At 36.5% G+C, this 15,289-nt stretch overlaps 1 protein-coding gene across 2 annotated transcripts in view; it reads right to left on the bottom strand.

Annotated features, from left to right (window-relative positions):
• Positions 1–4,011: 4,011 nt before the first annotated feature.
• ITGBL1 (integrin subunit beta like 1) overlaps positions 4,012–15,289 on the bottom strand; it is a 128,979-nt gene continuing 117,701 nt past the window's right edge. Inside the window, exons 9-12 of one of the 2 annotated variants that reach the window (XM_053971167.1) lie at positions 13,604–13,750; positions 8,767–8,880; positions 7,173–7,288; positions 4,012–4,265 (exon numbers count right to left, since the gene is read on the bottom strand). In XM_053971167.1, coding sequence (XP_053827142.1) covers positions 7,197–7,288; positions 8,767–8,880; positions 13,604–13,750 — 353 coding nt within the window. In that variant the 3' untranslated portion in view covers positions 4,012–4,265; positions 7,173–7,196. Of the gene's footprint in view, positions 7,289–8,766; positions 8,881–13,603; positions 13,751–15,289 lie in introns of both variants that reach the window. The other variant, XM_053971166.1, reaches the window with a different exon arrangement.

A 15,289-nucleotide genomic window follows, 5' to 3' on the forward strand; every position in this document is an offset into this window, starting at 1 on the left:
GAATAGGATCATTGTCTCTGGCTTAAAATATTGATTAAATGTGAATACTCTTTAGTAACAGATACTGTGCTTCTGAGGTTGGCATTAAAGTGGAGGGAAGAGTGTCAAACACAAGCAATGGGGAGTTTTCTGCAATGTGTGTTTGGCATCCCCCTATAGTTTCTTTTTGTGTGTGTGTTTTATACATATCACAGGCTTACTGGTAATGGTAACATTTGCCTTGCCCAGCGAGCAAGACCCACTCATTTTTGGAAAAGTGGGTCCAAAGAATTTTGTAGGCCTTGTAGGCCTGAATTAAGGCTCATTTTTCATCTACTAAATCTTCATTGTTTGAAAAACAACCACCACCAGTAAAAGAAAAAAAAAGTAAGACTAATCAGAATTGCGCTACCTAAATCCATTTCAAATATAATCCTTTCCTGTTTTTAAGGAACTGAACTTAATGCCATTGTTATTTTTGGCTGAATCCCACACCTACTTAGCAAAGCATGGGCAAGGATGTTGTTGTGTTCTTTTTTGCAGCACCAATGCAAAGGGTAGTTACAAATTATAGTTTAATATTTCTGGTGTTTTAAAAAAAGACGTTTTAAAACTGGACATATTACAAAACTTTATTTTTATTTTTAGCTAAGCATGCAAAGTCCAGTCCTATGTATTTCACCGATATCCCAGTATGTACCTCCACCCAGCTTCCTAGGATACCATGCCCACCAAATTGCTAGATTGAAGGTGCCTTGCCTTGATCTCTATATACTGTACTTTCTCCTACATGAACCTAGAAGAAATCAAAACCATCATAAAATTGAAGCCTTGGATCATATTACCAGGAACAACATCAACCCTTTGAGTTTGTCACTTGTGAACAATTAAGCCAGTGTTGAGGGGGTTGAAGGCGGGCGGGGGAAAGATTTAGAGAATGCCACAGAGATGCCACTGAAGTTTTTGCACACAGTCACAGGCTTTCAGAAGATGAAAAATATAGGCACTCTCTGTGTGATTAAGAAGGAATTTGTTTCTTAAAAATGGCAGCAAAGAGCAAACTGTATCTCAGTCTGGAAAACTATGTGGCAACACTCTCTTGGCCTCTTGCTGTTACCTTGATATTTAAAGACAAAAAGAGGAAATCATCCATTCCTTTTTTAGCACTGTATTTCTGGCAATTTGTTTTATCGCATCTTTGTGCTGAAGTCCCTGACAGAGACTGCTGATTATTTCAAACTCCCTGTCTGCTCAGCTGAACAGTCTCATTCAGTCTGAATGAACTCTTCATACTAGTTTTCAAATGTGTTCTGTTTTTATAAGCAACATTTTAGTGCACTCTTCAAGGAGGCTACTGTAAAGCTGCTAAATTCTAGATAAACTTTTTCTTTTTTCTGTAGGTCAGACTTCTTTTTGTATGTGTGATATGAGAACAGCAAGATAATGCTTAATGTTGGGTCTTTCTAGGGAGGGAATGAGTTAAGCATGAAGCCCTCTATCCATGTAGAGAAAAAAAATACAAACCTAATCTAAAACTGTGATAAAAATGCAAAGAAACTTTGACTTAAAACTGTGCCCTTGCCTGCTAGCACTAAATCTGTGTGAGCGGGGAAAACAACACTTTATTAAAAACTTTGGTGTGCCCTTCTCATCCCATCTGCTCCAGTGGGATTTGTGCACCATCCCTGAGAAAACAAAATCAAACCAAAGCAACTCAGATGGCGAGCTGGGGGCTTGCTCTGCGCTGCAGGACCCAGGAGACGCAGCAGCCTTGATGCTGCACTGCGGGCTGGGTCCCACCCTGGCCCCAGGCCTTCCTGCAGTTGTAAGAGGAGAACGTCACAGTATTTCAAGTGAGATAAAACAGCTGAAGGCTACATTCTCTCTCAGCTGATTCACGAGGAGGGAATACACGAGTTCATGTCCCATTCAGCTGTCTTTTTATTCACCCAGTGTAAGAGCCTGAGGAGAGAGAGGGCTGGAGACCTGGCTGAGCCATGCAAGGAGGATCTGGTTCATTGCCTGATCCTATATAAACATTGTTTTCAACATTAACCTTTTGGTCCTGAGTAACTATGATCTGTGAACCAGTTTGGGAGGCTATAATTAAGGCCAGATTTAATTTCTTTAAGCAGTTAGTACATAATGGAAATGCAGCTTTTTTTCTTATTTTTTTAAAATATTGTTTTCTGGTTTTGTTTCTGTGGGCTAAATTCATATGAGTGTTTAATCCAATGAATCAATGTCCTAATTTTTTTTCTACAATCTGTTTAAACATAACAGAGGTATCTTCGTGCTTTGTTTCCTCCCTTTAATTTTGTCTTGTCTCATCTGTTGCATGGGAAGAGTACAAGGATGAACTAACTGCATGTTGTAGGTTGTGTCTGTCAAAGAACTGTTGGCCAGTGTTGCAAATTTACATGCATATATGCAAAGAGTTTGTCTGCATTGTACATTTTGTGTTTATTCTTATTTGTTGTATACACAGATTCAACATGATGAATAAAACGTTTATATGAAGGCATACTGGAAACCAACAAAAAAGTTTATGTAAGAAGTAGACTGTGCAAAGCACCATTGCACTGGCCACAGGATGGTGAAACTTATGTAAATAGGTTGGCAAACTCAGTTCTCCCACTTTACCATGCCAAAGAAAATTTCAGCTCCTTAATATAATACCTCTCTTGCTGTTCTCCAGGATGAGACTTCACCATTTTCTTCCCTCTAAAATTAATTTTGCTGTTAAGTGAAAGCTCTTTTCAACTGTCTGTTACTACTAAAGTACTGTATAGTAAACCTGATGGAATCAATTTGTATTTACAGATTGGGGTTTTTGTACTTACATGTGCAGCTGTCCGTGAACCTGCAGCATTCCAGGTCTTTTGCATGCTTGCATTGTATTTTGTTCTTCTGGGTTTTCTCTAATCTCTGAGAGACTGTTCACACTGAAATCTAACCTCATCTTGCCATTTTATATGTTAACACTGCATAAAGTAATTTTCTTCTCATTTTTGATCTGTATTTCAGCTACAGTTCTATTTGGCAAAATTAGACACACCTGCACAGTTTTAGAGATCCAGTTTTGAGGAGATATGAACTACTTCAACAAAGCACCATTTTGCTGTACTTCAAAAATTTTATAAATACACAAGAATCCTTATGAGATTGCTCACATGATAGAGCCTATGGAAGGGTCTCTAGCTCCTTTTAAGTGCTTTGTAGCTCACATAACAGAGCTTTTGCTTAATTTTCTGTGTTTTTTAGCCATTCTCAATTGATTTTTTAATATACTGTCATTTTCAGAAATGTTGGTTTTTAATAAACCCCTCCCAGGCCCTCCCCTTCACCAGATATAAAGTAAAGCAATTCACTTTGACTATGGTATATACCTGAAACAATAGTAAGAACCCTGGCTTTATATATATATATATATATATATATGGAGAAACTTTTTGTCTTGGTTTAAAATTAGTTTACGCAATGAGGTATGAAAGCAGACAGTTTGGTTCATGCAGTAAAAGTGTATCATGATGATCCATCTGTTTATTGCTATAAAGAATAGATTATTCAGCTACATTTAAATGGGAATGGAAGCAAAATAAGACTACATAAGAAGGTTCTCTTTCTTTTAAATGGCCCTTTAGATAAATTCGTATTTCATGCAATGCATTCCAAAATGTTTAATAACAGGGTTTTTTTTCTGTGATGACTAATGCAAATGCTATGACTTATTTCTAAAGATGTAATAATTTTTTTTTTGTTCAATTAATTAGTCACAGAAATATTCAACTTAGCTTTCTTCATCCCAGTATCATTTAGCTACAAAGTGAGATGTTATTCAGCAAAGAAGCAAGGGCAATGTATCAGAAAAGGGAGAGCAAATACATGATTAAATGCATCTATGTGTTTCTAAGAAAGAATATAGACAGTGGGGGGAAAAAAGGGGTCACAAGCAGGTTAATAAATTATATAAGCAAATCAATCCACAGGTTTTTTTATAGGTGATATTACAGATATGTTAAACACAATAGGTGTAATCCTGCAAGTTTATTATAGAAACACTGACACACTTCTGGATTGTGTTCTTTCTCACATAAGAAAAAACAAGGCTATAATATCTTTTTATTTATAAGGTAATCTAATCAGTAAAAAGTCCCCTTTTATCCAATTTGGTTTTGCCTTTTGCCACAGGCCTGGAAGCAGGTTTTTACAGTCTCTAGCAATGAAAAAATCAAGCAGTAAGTTCCACTTCCTTATGCCTCTTCCTGCATTTACAGTTTATGTATCTGGAATTCCCATCGCAGGGAATGAGATAAGGGAAAAAGATAACAATTTATTAATACAGCTATTATATTCAAATGCATGGAATAATAATCTTATTCCTTCCGATTTCATTTTTCTAGAGAGGAAATGAGCCACAAAACAGATATGCTGGGTGTCACATCACCAGTTACCTCAGCATGAAGAGCAGGGGAAATGTTCAAGCAACATCATAGGAAACAGAAGAAAAATTGGAAAATAATTAATGTGTTCATTACATTTTTACTAGTCTTAGTTAATACTTTAAGGTTTATAGTTATAGCACCATTTTGTTTGATAATTGCATTTAAAGGAACCACGGAGAGTAGCTGTCTTAGATATTCTGATTTTTTTCCATATGTAAGTCAACAAACAACTTGGATAATGCTTTTTGAAATGCTATAGCTACATAACCCATCCAGTAGTCAAAAAAGTTGGAGCTGATTGGTTTAAAAAAAAATCAAAGTAGAAATAAAAATTAATTTATACTCTTTAAGTATATAAATTTAAAATTAAAGCAAATGACAAAGTAAAATGCATCAAATACAACACTGGAACCACCTAAAGAATTGTTCTTTTATATATGAATGAGTACCTGAAATACCACAGCTGATCTACAGTATATATAAATGTTTTGATGCCATGAAATAAGTCAAAAGCATCTACTGACACCAGAACAGTTTTGATTATCTAGTATTTTCTTTATACAATACTAAATACAAATGGAAGGAAAGCAAGGAGAACTTAGTATCCTTCATTGTTTACACTCTGATTCAGCAGATGAATGTATATGCAAAAAATCCAGTGATTATGAGATTATTCAGGTCAGCGGTATTCATTATTCATAAATATAAATAAAAGCAACAATTTGTGCTCTCCAGACACGAGGGTTGGCAAAATGCATATATGCTAAAACTTAAGAAAATATTCCTGTTGAGCTCTATGGAGTTTTAGGGTTTTAAGTATAAAATATAAATTAAAATTTCAAGATGAATTTTACTTTGAGGATTCCTTATGTGTTATGAATACAGCTTAGAACTCTGCCTGATATTTTGGTTATCTGATATTTGGTTATCTATAAGAGAGTAGCTAGCAGCTTTGGGATGTATGTCTAGTTATTTATCTGCATAGCTTATATATAGGTTGGATGTTTGGTAATGGTACTCCCTGAGAAAATGGGCTTCACGAGCTTCATTTTTAGAAAGAAAGAATCCAGGTTAAGAGGAAAAAAATGTGATAGTTAAAGAGCAAGCTATATGGGATGGAGGAATAAAAAAACAGTTAAATAAATAAATTTGAAATTTTGCATTCTATTACATGTTCTGTACCATTGTATTTTCCTATTTCAAAACTGTCCTTTCTAAAAGAAAAGTAATTTCTAGACTAATAATGAAATACATTTTTTTTGTTAATACATAGTTCCATTATTTCTGAGTCATGTACCTCTTCAAAAATCAGGACCTTGGCACCTACACCACAATGTTAAAGTTTGGTATCTAAAAGAAGTATTTTTGAGCCATTTAATCAATTTCTTGCTCAATCATGGTTTCACAAAATGTAAACACTTTTGAAAGTAAAATGTATATTTCTTTTTTTTTTTTTTTTGCTCTAAAGAATTTAAGGGCTGCCAAATCTACATGTACAAAAAAAAAATTAAAAAAAAAAAAAAAGAGACTCATGTAAATAAGTTAGGGAAGTCCCAATAGTTGTGCATCGTTCATAACTCAATGTGAATTTCACACTGAGCAGCATTTCACCATTGGAAAATAAAAATAAAATTTTTGTTCATACCACTGCTTTGTTTGTATTTACTGTATTAAAACTTTAATTACTTTGTTGACATTGTCCAAACATCTTTGGCTGAGACCAAGCTACTGCATAGCACAGATGATTTTTCAAGTCAATTGATGTTAAGGTTCCCCACTTCTATGAAAGCAGTTAAATTCAGTGAATTCCATGTGTTACTGGGCAATCTGTCCTGAACAGTGAGTTCTAAGAGTAAAATCCTAAAAGTTACTAATATAAAAATATTTCATTTGCTTTACATGTAGGAGGCAGCAGTAGATACACAGAACAGTACAATAGAAGTACATGTAAATTGCAGAATACATATGCAGAATAGGCAATCATACTTTTATATCTTTATTAGTTTCACTCCATATGTTTCTATAGGTTATGTATTTTAAAGTATTGTAATATGTAGATTAGATAACCAACTTACTGATATATCAACCACAGAAACGAAAAGTTTTCCTGTAGAAAAGGTTCCATTCAAACATTTTGGGTCTTCAGTTTATGAGTGTCACGTGATTGGACCTCAGTTGCACAATAATTTGACCAAATAAAAAATGATTACTATTTTTATATGCTTCTTTACAGTTTCTCTCAATTTATGAGTTGGTTCATAATTGGGATTGTTGGAAAGAAAAAAAAAAACGGGCCAAATAATGTATTTTTCAAATACCATAAAACAAATCAAACTAATTATTTGACAGTATTCCATTAGTGTTACTCTTCTACAGGTGAATTGTTGCATACTGACATGGAGACATGACAACCAAGTAAATAATGTTAAAAGAAGGGTCTTCTTATACCTTTGCCTCAGGTTGCTCAAAGAAATAGCCATTATAGGTATAATATGGGTTCCACTGAATTTACAAAAAAATCTCTGGAGAAGTTCCATAGGGCCAGTATTTTATGACTTCACCCTCTATGGCTTGGGTTGTCGTGCTCCCTTATTTAGTTTTCGGATGCATTTCTTTAAGGAGCAGATCCTCAAATGTGTTCTAAGGTATTTACAACCATCTATGTGTGTGTTCATGCATACCCACACCCAGACACTTAGGAAATTAAATGTCCTAGCAGCCTAAAGAAAAACAAACAAAAAGACCCACTTCCTCAATCTGTGACATCCTTCATTAAGGGTATTCTCTCCCCAGCCAGATTTCACAAGCATTTCCATTCCATCCTTCCCAGCACTCACAGTTTCCACAGCTACAAATACCGTTACCTAGAATAGAATGAATAAAGGGCAATTATCATAATTGAAATATACTACATTAAAATGTGTTTTATGGGAAGTAAAAAGCTATGCTAAAGTAGATGTATTGTTCCTTTATTGTCCCCTTTTTCCTTTGGAAGGAAGCAATTACTGCACCATTGCATTAAGAAGCCACCCCACACCTATACTTACATGGCATTAATAGCATGTTCTCAATAATTCCATCAACAGTATTGCAAATATTGAAATTGTGTATGGTGAAGTGTAATTGTGCACACCAGTGTTTGTACCCAGCTGGTGAGGCTAAGTGTTCACACTGTGCCTCCAGGTACAAAGAAAAACAAGATTAACTATTATTCATAAAGAAAAAGCCATTAAAAGCTATCAACAGAATAGCAATTAAACCATGGCTTTGAGCATGAAAAACTTTAAACCTAAAATCTCAGAAGTGCTATACAAATAAATCCTATCTCAAACTCTCTATTAAGTGAAAAATGTCCTGGCCCTATTTTGCAGCAGTGGAACAATTGAGACCCATCTATTGATTTTATTTAAATATTTTTTATGACCCTTGGATGCTCAGCTTGAGACTTCTATAACCTTTGTATCTATGTAAACTCCTCTTCCTTCTGACTTTATGAAGATCCATGATTAGGCATTAGAGCTACAGATAAGGCTCTTGTTCCTGCTATGTTAGTTGCCTCCACAAAATGACCCTTCCTAACAGGCTAGCTGGAAGACACAATTTACTAGTGTCAGTCTTCTCACTCTCACTCTAATTGGCTTGCAGAGTTCTTCCACATCTAATAATTACTCAGCAAAGATTTTCTAAAATTAAGATTTGTAACAGGAAGCAGCCAGTGAGTTAATTTAGCAATTCCCATGCTGCTTCTTGTCACTATGCTTATCACAAGGGTTTGTTGGCAGCCTGCCCACTTCTATCGACATCTGCCACCTGCATATTCAGACAGTGTTAAGGTGAAGCTGCTTGAATCATTTACCCTCACATCATAATAAAAGCTATCAGCTATTCCAGCCTCCCACCAACAATTGTCTGACTGCTAGGAAGCTCTGTTAATCCACACAATTATGCTCCCAATCCACCAGTGAATTTTGTCTGTGGCTTAAATGCATTACACACATGGAATGTCCAGTAAAAGAACAAAGGCTAAGGAAACCTCATGATCATAATGCTGACGTTGTGTTCCTTGCCAAAAACCAGTAACTTATAGTGTATTACAGAGAGAATTGCTGATGGATTCCCTAGCTGGCTTACTTATTTAAATTCATACTCAGGCTTTTAACTGTTGTTTTGAGACCTTAAGTTGATCATTGCGCTGCATGAAGAAACAATTATAGCAGGTTTGAATAACCAGCAAATGTGCTTCCTCCATCAGTGGGGAAAGGAGAAGCTGGGCTTTGTTTAACATAATTCCCATCAACTCAGTTTGTTTCCTGAAGCAATTAAGTGTTAGCCCGTACTGCACCTGTGCAAATGACACCATCATGTTTGTCACAGTCTCTGTCATCGCATTCACAGAAATCACCCGAAATGTACCATTCCTGGGGTGAACAGATGCACTTTCCACAGTGGCAGGAGCCTGAAATCACAAAAATTATTACTCACAGTCAAAGAGTACTGGCACATTCAGACTAGAAAATAACAACCCAAGTCACACATATGCACACATACGCACATGTGCATGTGCACAAAATTGCTGCCTAAGAGGCTGTTGCATAAAAGAAAATAATCAAGCTAAAAGCCTTTTGAATGAAAGGATTCTTTTGGCATGAGTTAGAGTATGATGGGATGCTACTGCTAATAGCTTTGATCCTGCTATTTCAATAATCAAGACTCACATTTTGAAGCTTTCTTTTGGTTTCGGAGACCTACAATCAGGGCTTCTCTCCCCAGTAACTTCCTTTTTTTTTTTTTTTTTTTTTTTTTTTGTACTAGTAAAGCTCAAATTGTCCCCAGGAAGAAAACAGTCCTCCTCATCTAAAGCTTTTAGGAGTGAGTTCACAAAAGCACCAACAGTGCTCAAGACTAACATCTATAGACCCCCAAAATCCTCATCACCACGAATGAAGCTTCTCCACCTCCCATGGACTTACTGAACATTTGCTCTAGGTCAAAAAGAGTGTGCACATAATGGCAGCTCAGCAATTGGCTTGTTCCTGCAGTGTGCCCAAACGCCCCTTGTTGGGAGAAGCTGCTCTCCTTCTCCTAAAGGATGTCAGGCCACACCCTCACAGACAAAGCAGCTGTGGTCAAATTCGGGTGATGCCATAACCCACAGAGCACCAGAATCCTCCCTTGAAGAGAAGACTCTGAGGCATCCTTACCTTCAGGAGAAGGTCTGTGGCTCTGAATTGTGGAAAGTGACAGGTGCCTCTGGACAATCATGTGTCAGGAAGCCTATAGCCTGAGAAGTGTGTGAGAGAGGCTTTTCTGCAACTAGAAAGGCCACAAGGAGATGGCAATTCCTCCTGAATGATTCCAGCACCTGACTGAAGAGACTTGGCTTTTACAGATCTCATCTTCAGCAGCCTGGCCCTATGCAGATTTCAGATATGTAAACACTGAAGTGGGGATCTTACTAACTGCTAAGCAAAAATCCTTTTGATTAGGGGTAACAGCAGAAATCAATGTTAAAAAAAAAACAAATTTAAAAACCCAGATAAATTATAGCAAAGATACGTGCAAAATTCTCAGCTATGAGGGGATGAGTTAAAAAATTTCACCAAATAAGCTTTTATAGAAGATGCTTTTAAATGAGTTAAATTCCTTTGAAAATCCTAGCCTCCTACAATATTTCCAGGATCATTCCATTAAAAAGTCGCTAATGTGTTGACTGCATTATTAAAGAAAAAAATATATAGAAGGATGCTTGGTTATGTGAGAATATAACCTAAACAGAATTCATGGATTACTCAACAGGGCCTGAGCCAAAGCCTATAAAATCGTGATATTCCATCTTTCCAGTTCTTTCAGTGACCTCTGAATAAAATCCATAGTAATAATCCTAATGCACTTAAAGAAAAAAAGTTGCATCTGTTGATATCAACCAATTTTCTGTTTCTTTTCCCATAAATACTGAAGCTTAATTCTTGAAAACTTCAGAACAGCCTCAGCAGAGTATCTAATTTGTAATTAAATATGTAATTTAATGCTTATTTTAAATTCACAAAAATTAACACATTGCCTAATTTTAGGGAAATGCTTTAACTTGTAACATATGGAACATGTAATATATTCAGGAAGAGCTAGTGATTAGAACATTTGAAGATGGAAGTATTTGATTAAGCATTTACTTTTTCTGTGGGTTCTGAGTATTGCTTACAGGGCTACTGGCATAGAAAATACTTCCCTACAAGGATCAAAAATGCTGTCGTATAAGGAGGTAGTGGAGGATAGCTAACATATCACAGGGTTGTTCTATAAGAGGTACACTAAGATATACTTGAGGGCAATTTAAAACAAATAACTCTATTTATACAAACTGCAAGGTACTGACATCTGAAAATAATGAGGAATAGTATGAGGATTTTAGTAAAATTACAGCAGTTATTATGAGTATTACACTGTAAGAAGCCTGAAGTGATTCTGCATCAGCGAGCACTGATCCTGCTACTGAGGGATGCCCACGATGTTTAAAACTGTTTTGCAGAAGATACAGCAAATTTAACACCAAGTCAAGCAAGGAAGATAAGGCTCCAAAATGCAAAATCTGTTAGGGAAATGAATGTATCAAGTCTTTTCCCTGAACAGGGCATGCTGCTCTGGGAGGCTCCTCAGTTTAATTGTGTCTAATGAGTTGCAGGGTGTTTCCTGGGATCCCAGCCAGATCCTCTCGGATGGGATTTGGCTCATTACCTTGCCCACATCCTGCACCATTACACTCACCATGTAGAGCCCTATCTTTACTGCCAGGGAGGCAGCAGCGTTGTGGGTGTTGCTGTTTTCCTTGGGAAGAGCTTTTGCTACAGGTGGCACAGTCAGCGAGCCAAGATTCTGAAAACAGCCTAGGAATGTGGATGCCCAACTTTGCTTATATTAGCAGAGTGCAATTTTCTGATAGTGTTCAGCAGTTATCTGCTGAAAACCAGGACTCTTCACAGTCTATTAAAACCTACATACAGAAACTCAAGCTATTCTCACCCCATTTTAGCACTTGCATATCATGGTTAGGTTTCCAACAAAAATGGAAAAACCACCATTAGTGCACAGGTTCGAAATTCCCTTTTATTTGACCAGTAATCATTACTTTTTTTCCTCACTGTAATGAATCAGAAAGAACATTTTGCCATTTTGGTTCCTGGATAGTGCTTCACTATTTATGAACAGTGTTTTAAACAAAGAATATCCAGTAAGACATGATTTCCAGATACATATCTTAGCATCAGGAATAGATTAAAAGAAAAAAAAAAGAAGAAAAAAAAAAAAAGAAGGAAAAAAAGAACATAGCAGCAAAATTTATAAGTAATTAGACTGTCTTTGCCAGTAATCCCCATGCTGCTCAGAGAAGAGGCAGGAGATAGTAGCCTTCTTCTTGGATGTTTATTGGCCACACACTACTGAAGATGTCTTATGGAGGTGATTGCTCTAATGTGTGCTCAGGGGCCAAAAAAAAAAAAATCCCACCACTGTTTCTGTGATGGATTTAGGGTCACAGCATCACAGAATGGGTCAGTTTGGAAAGGACAAAAGGACAACACTAGAGCACCTTGCAGACTGCTACAGATTATGAAAGTGACCAGATTCCAAACTACACCCTGGCAGTACAGCCAACAGAGGTAAAAAATCCTTCATATCTCTGCAAATTCCTGATGGATTATCTACTTCCAAAGCCTCAAAGTAAATGGTACCCTTGAAACACATGTTCAAAGCTAATTGTTCTCACAGTAAGACCCACAGGCTGGAATAAATAGTTCTCAGCCATACTTAGCAAAAGATAACAGATAATATGAAAATTTTTAAAATCAACATAATTTTTCATGTTTATACTTATACAGAATCTTACATAGTGCATTTTATTGATACCAAGCATATTCCTTCACCTTCATGGTTTATATAAAAAGTCTCTGTGAGACGCACTTTAAGAGGAAAAAAGTTAACTTCTGCAGTAAATCAGAGTAATTTCCATTTCTCATTTCTGTAACTGACTTACTCTTACACATATACTAATTTAAAGATAGTCCCATCTGGAAAAATTAGAGAAACAGTGAAACTTTCTCATTTTTTATGACACTGCATCAACTGAGGGGGAAAAAGGCCCAAAACAAAATTAAATGGTGCAATAGGGAGAATTCTGGTAAGTGATAACACAGATAGATGAAGCTTGGGCTGGAAATCCCATTTAAATTTCCTCTGCACTGAAATAAAAGTTACTAAAGGGAAAACTGGAAATCTGCCTGATGCAGAGGGTTCCTAACTGATTTTTCCAGCTGGCAGATTTCTTTCCTGTCTATGCAAGGGACATACAAATATAGGAAATGACACACAGAGTCTGGATTGAGTGCATTCTAGCCTCCAACCAGTCTCTTTTCTGTCTATTCTCTTTCAGACATATTATATACAAAAATAGGCAATTTGCACTACAGGGGAGCTAAAAAGCCCTCTTTCCATTAATGCAATTTCCTAGCCTGAAAGACTGCAAGGTAAGAACCTCAGAGAATAATTTCAGATAATTATAAAGATTTTCTAACTTTTATTCTTCCCTGTGGCAATTTTTTAGAGCTGAACTGGAGCTGATGCAACCAGCTGAATGAAAATTAGTAAATGAGAAAGTTTGTAGGATTCATTTGTGGGGGTTGCAGACATCTACTTTTCCTTTGCAACTGCTTTGGGGAGCAGAGGGATTAAGGGTACCGAATTGATTTTAAACACTTTCCTCCACGTACTGTTGTCCAATATATTACATTTGCCATCTTCCCCACTGGAATGTTACTGTGGGCAGTGCCCTTTTTCCCCAAAGTGGAAGGAGCACTAAAAGTTAGTTTATAATGTACAGGTGTTCCACATAGACCATCAGCTAAACACATACAGGAAATTATGTGCTACTAACAAATTGCATAGGAGAGCAATGCTGCTGAACGTGTTCAGCTGAGGTGGGTGTCTGACAAAATGGGTGTAAGTGCATTACAGAGCATCCTTTTAATAATCCTTTTAATAATCCTTTTAAACATCCTTTTAATAATGAGTGCCTTTGAAAGAGAGGGTTACTGAACAACAACACTCTGCCATGCACATTAGTCTTCCAGAACGTGATTATTTTCCTCTGCCAGGCACTGACACAGGGGAGCTCAGCTGCCAGATCTTACCCTTCCCGGAGCACAATATGCCATCCGCTGACTCGCAGAGACTTCTGCTCTCCTCCTCCGTCATGTTGCACTTCCTTGAGTGCTGGCACAACTTCCCAAACCACCCATCCTGGCAAATGCATCGGCCACATGAGCAGATACCATGGCCTGTAATGACACCAAGGCTGGTTATGAACAAGACAAGCAGAAAGCTGTCACTGTGGTCGCAGAAGTCTGTAACTGGTCACAGCCTCAGACCTCTTGTGTGCTATGGGATAGACAGACTGATGGGTGGACAGCAGGATGGCCTTCTCCAGTTCTCTCCTTCTTCTGTTAAAAAGGGTGCCGTAATGATGTGCAAAAAACAAGTGAGGGATAGGTCGAAGAAACTCTAGAACGTGGGTAAGAAATAGATACTAGAAGCCATAATTCATGCTTTAAAGAAGGGAGGGTAAAGATAAAATTGAATTTTTAAAAAATTATTTGTAAAAAGGTTAATAAAAAATTGAAAATATGGTGAATAATAAACTGAGTAGAAAATTTGCCCAGGAAGAAAAGTGTCAACAAATATAGACAAGAATATAGGAATGGAGAATAGAAATAAAAGAAGTAAGAAAAGTCTCCCAGCTAGAATTACGTTTTTCAGCTTTGAATAATATTTCTGCATCAGAGACAAAAATTCCTTAGCTAATTAGTTACCTGGCAAGCAAATTATTCATACCAGGAACTTTTGTCCTATCTTTTCTTCTATGTAGGGCAAGGGAGTAGAAATGAAGGGACTGGGATGACTTGGGAGCATGGACTAGGAAGAAGGGAACAAGCAGGAGTATCTGGAAAAGCATGAAGCTGTAGGATGCAGGGAAACAAACCAGCAATTTTGTTTTTCTGATTAGTGGATTTCTCATAAGCCTCTACTGCAACTTGATTTTGTAAACTCAGAGGCAACACTGGCAAAAAGCCAGAGGAGAGACAAAGCTGGTAGTTTGCTGAAAGTGAAATTCATTCAAATTTATTGATAATCAAACACTTTACAAATTTTAATTACAAAAATACTGGGGGCTCCAAAGTCTTGGAGCTGTCATTTCCAGCATCTAAAAATTCAAAATAATTTTGTATCCCACACTCTGTATTGATCTTTGGGTTTTTTTATCATATCATATTATATTATTGATGTCTATTATATTTTTATCATATTTATCATATTGAAGGCTCAGTTAATGATGACACAGTCTTATTATGACATTATTTCTACCCACTTCTAAAAATTGATAACTAGCAATGATAAAAGTTTGATGCTACTTGAACTTTTGTGTCAGACTGGAAAACAACAACTATATGACAACCCAAAATACAAGAGGTAGAAAACATGTATATATATACCTTCCCATGTGCCCCTTCCAGATAGATGTCATGCAGTTGTCTGTATGAACTAACTAAAATTAAGCTTCTTAAGAGCATTATTATTTGCCTTATTTATTTTTAATTAGTAACATAGAGATTAGAATTCAGATTAGCTCAACTAACTAAGAGCAAAATATGCAACTGGATGTCACTACTGGAAAATTATTTCTGAAGATGCAAACACCTCTACTCCTTTGGCAGTGAATAGTATGATGTCCATGGCAATTTCAATGAGAAAATAATTTTAAGGCATTTTTCTTGTAGTCATTATGTGTTACTGAATGAAGAGACTGATCATGTCTGTAA

This window comes from Vidua macroura, chromosome 2 (genome assembly GCF_024509145.1).
Source record: "Vidua macroura isolate BioBank_ID:100142 chromosome 2, ASM2450914v1, whole genome shotgun sequence".
NCBI lineage: Eukaryota > Metazoa > Chordata > Aves > Passeriformes > Viduidae > Vidua > Vidua macroura.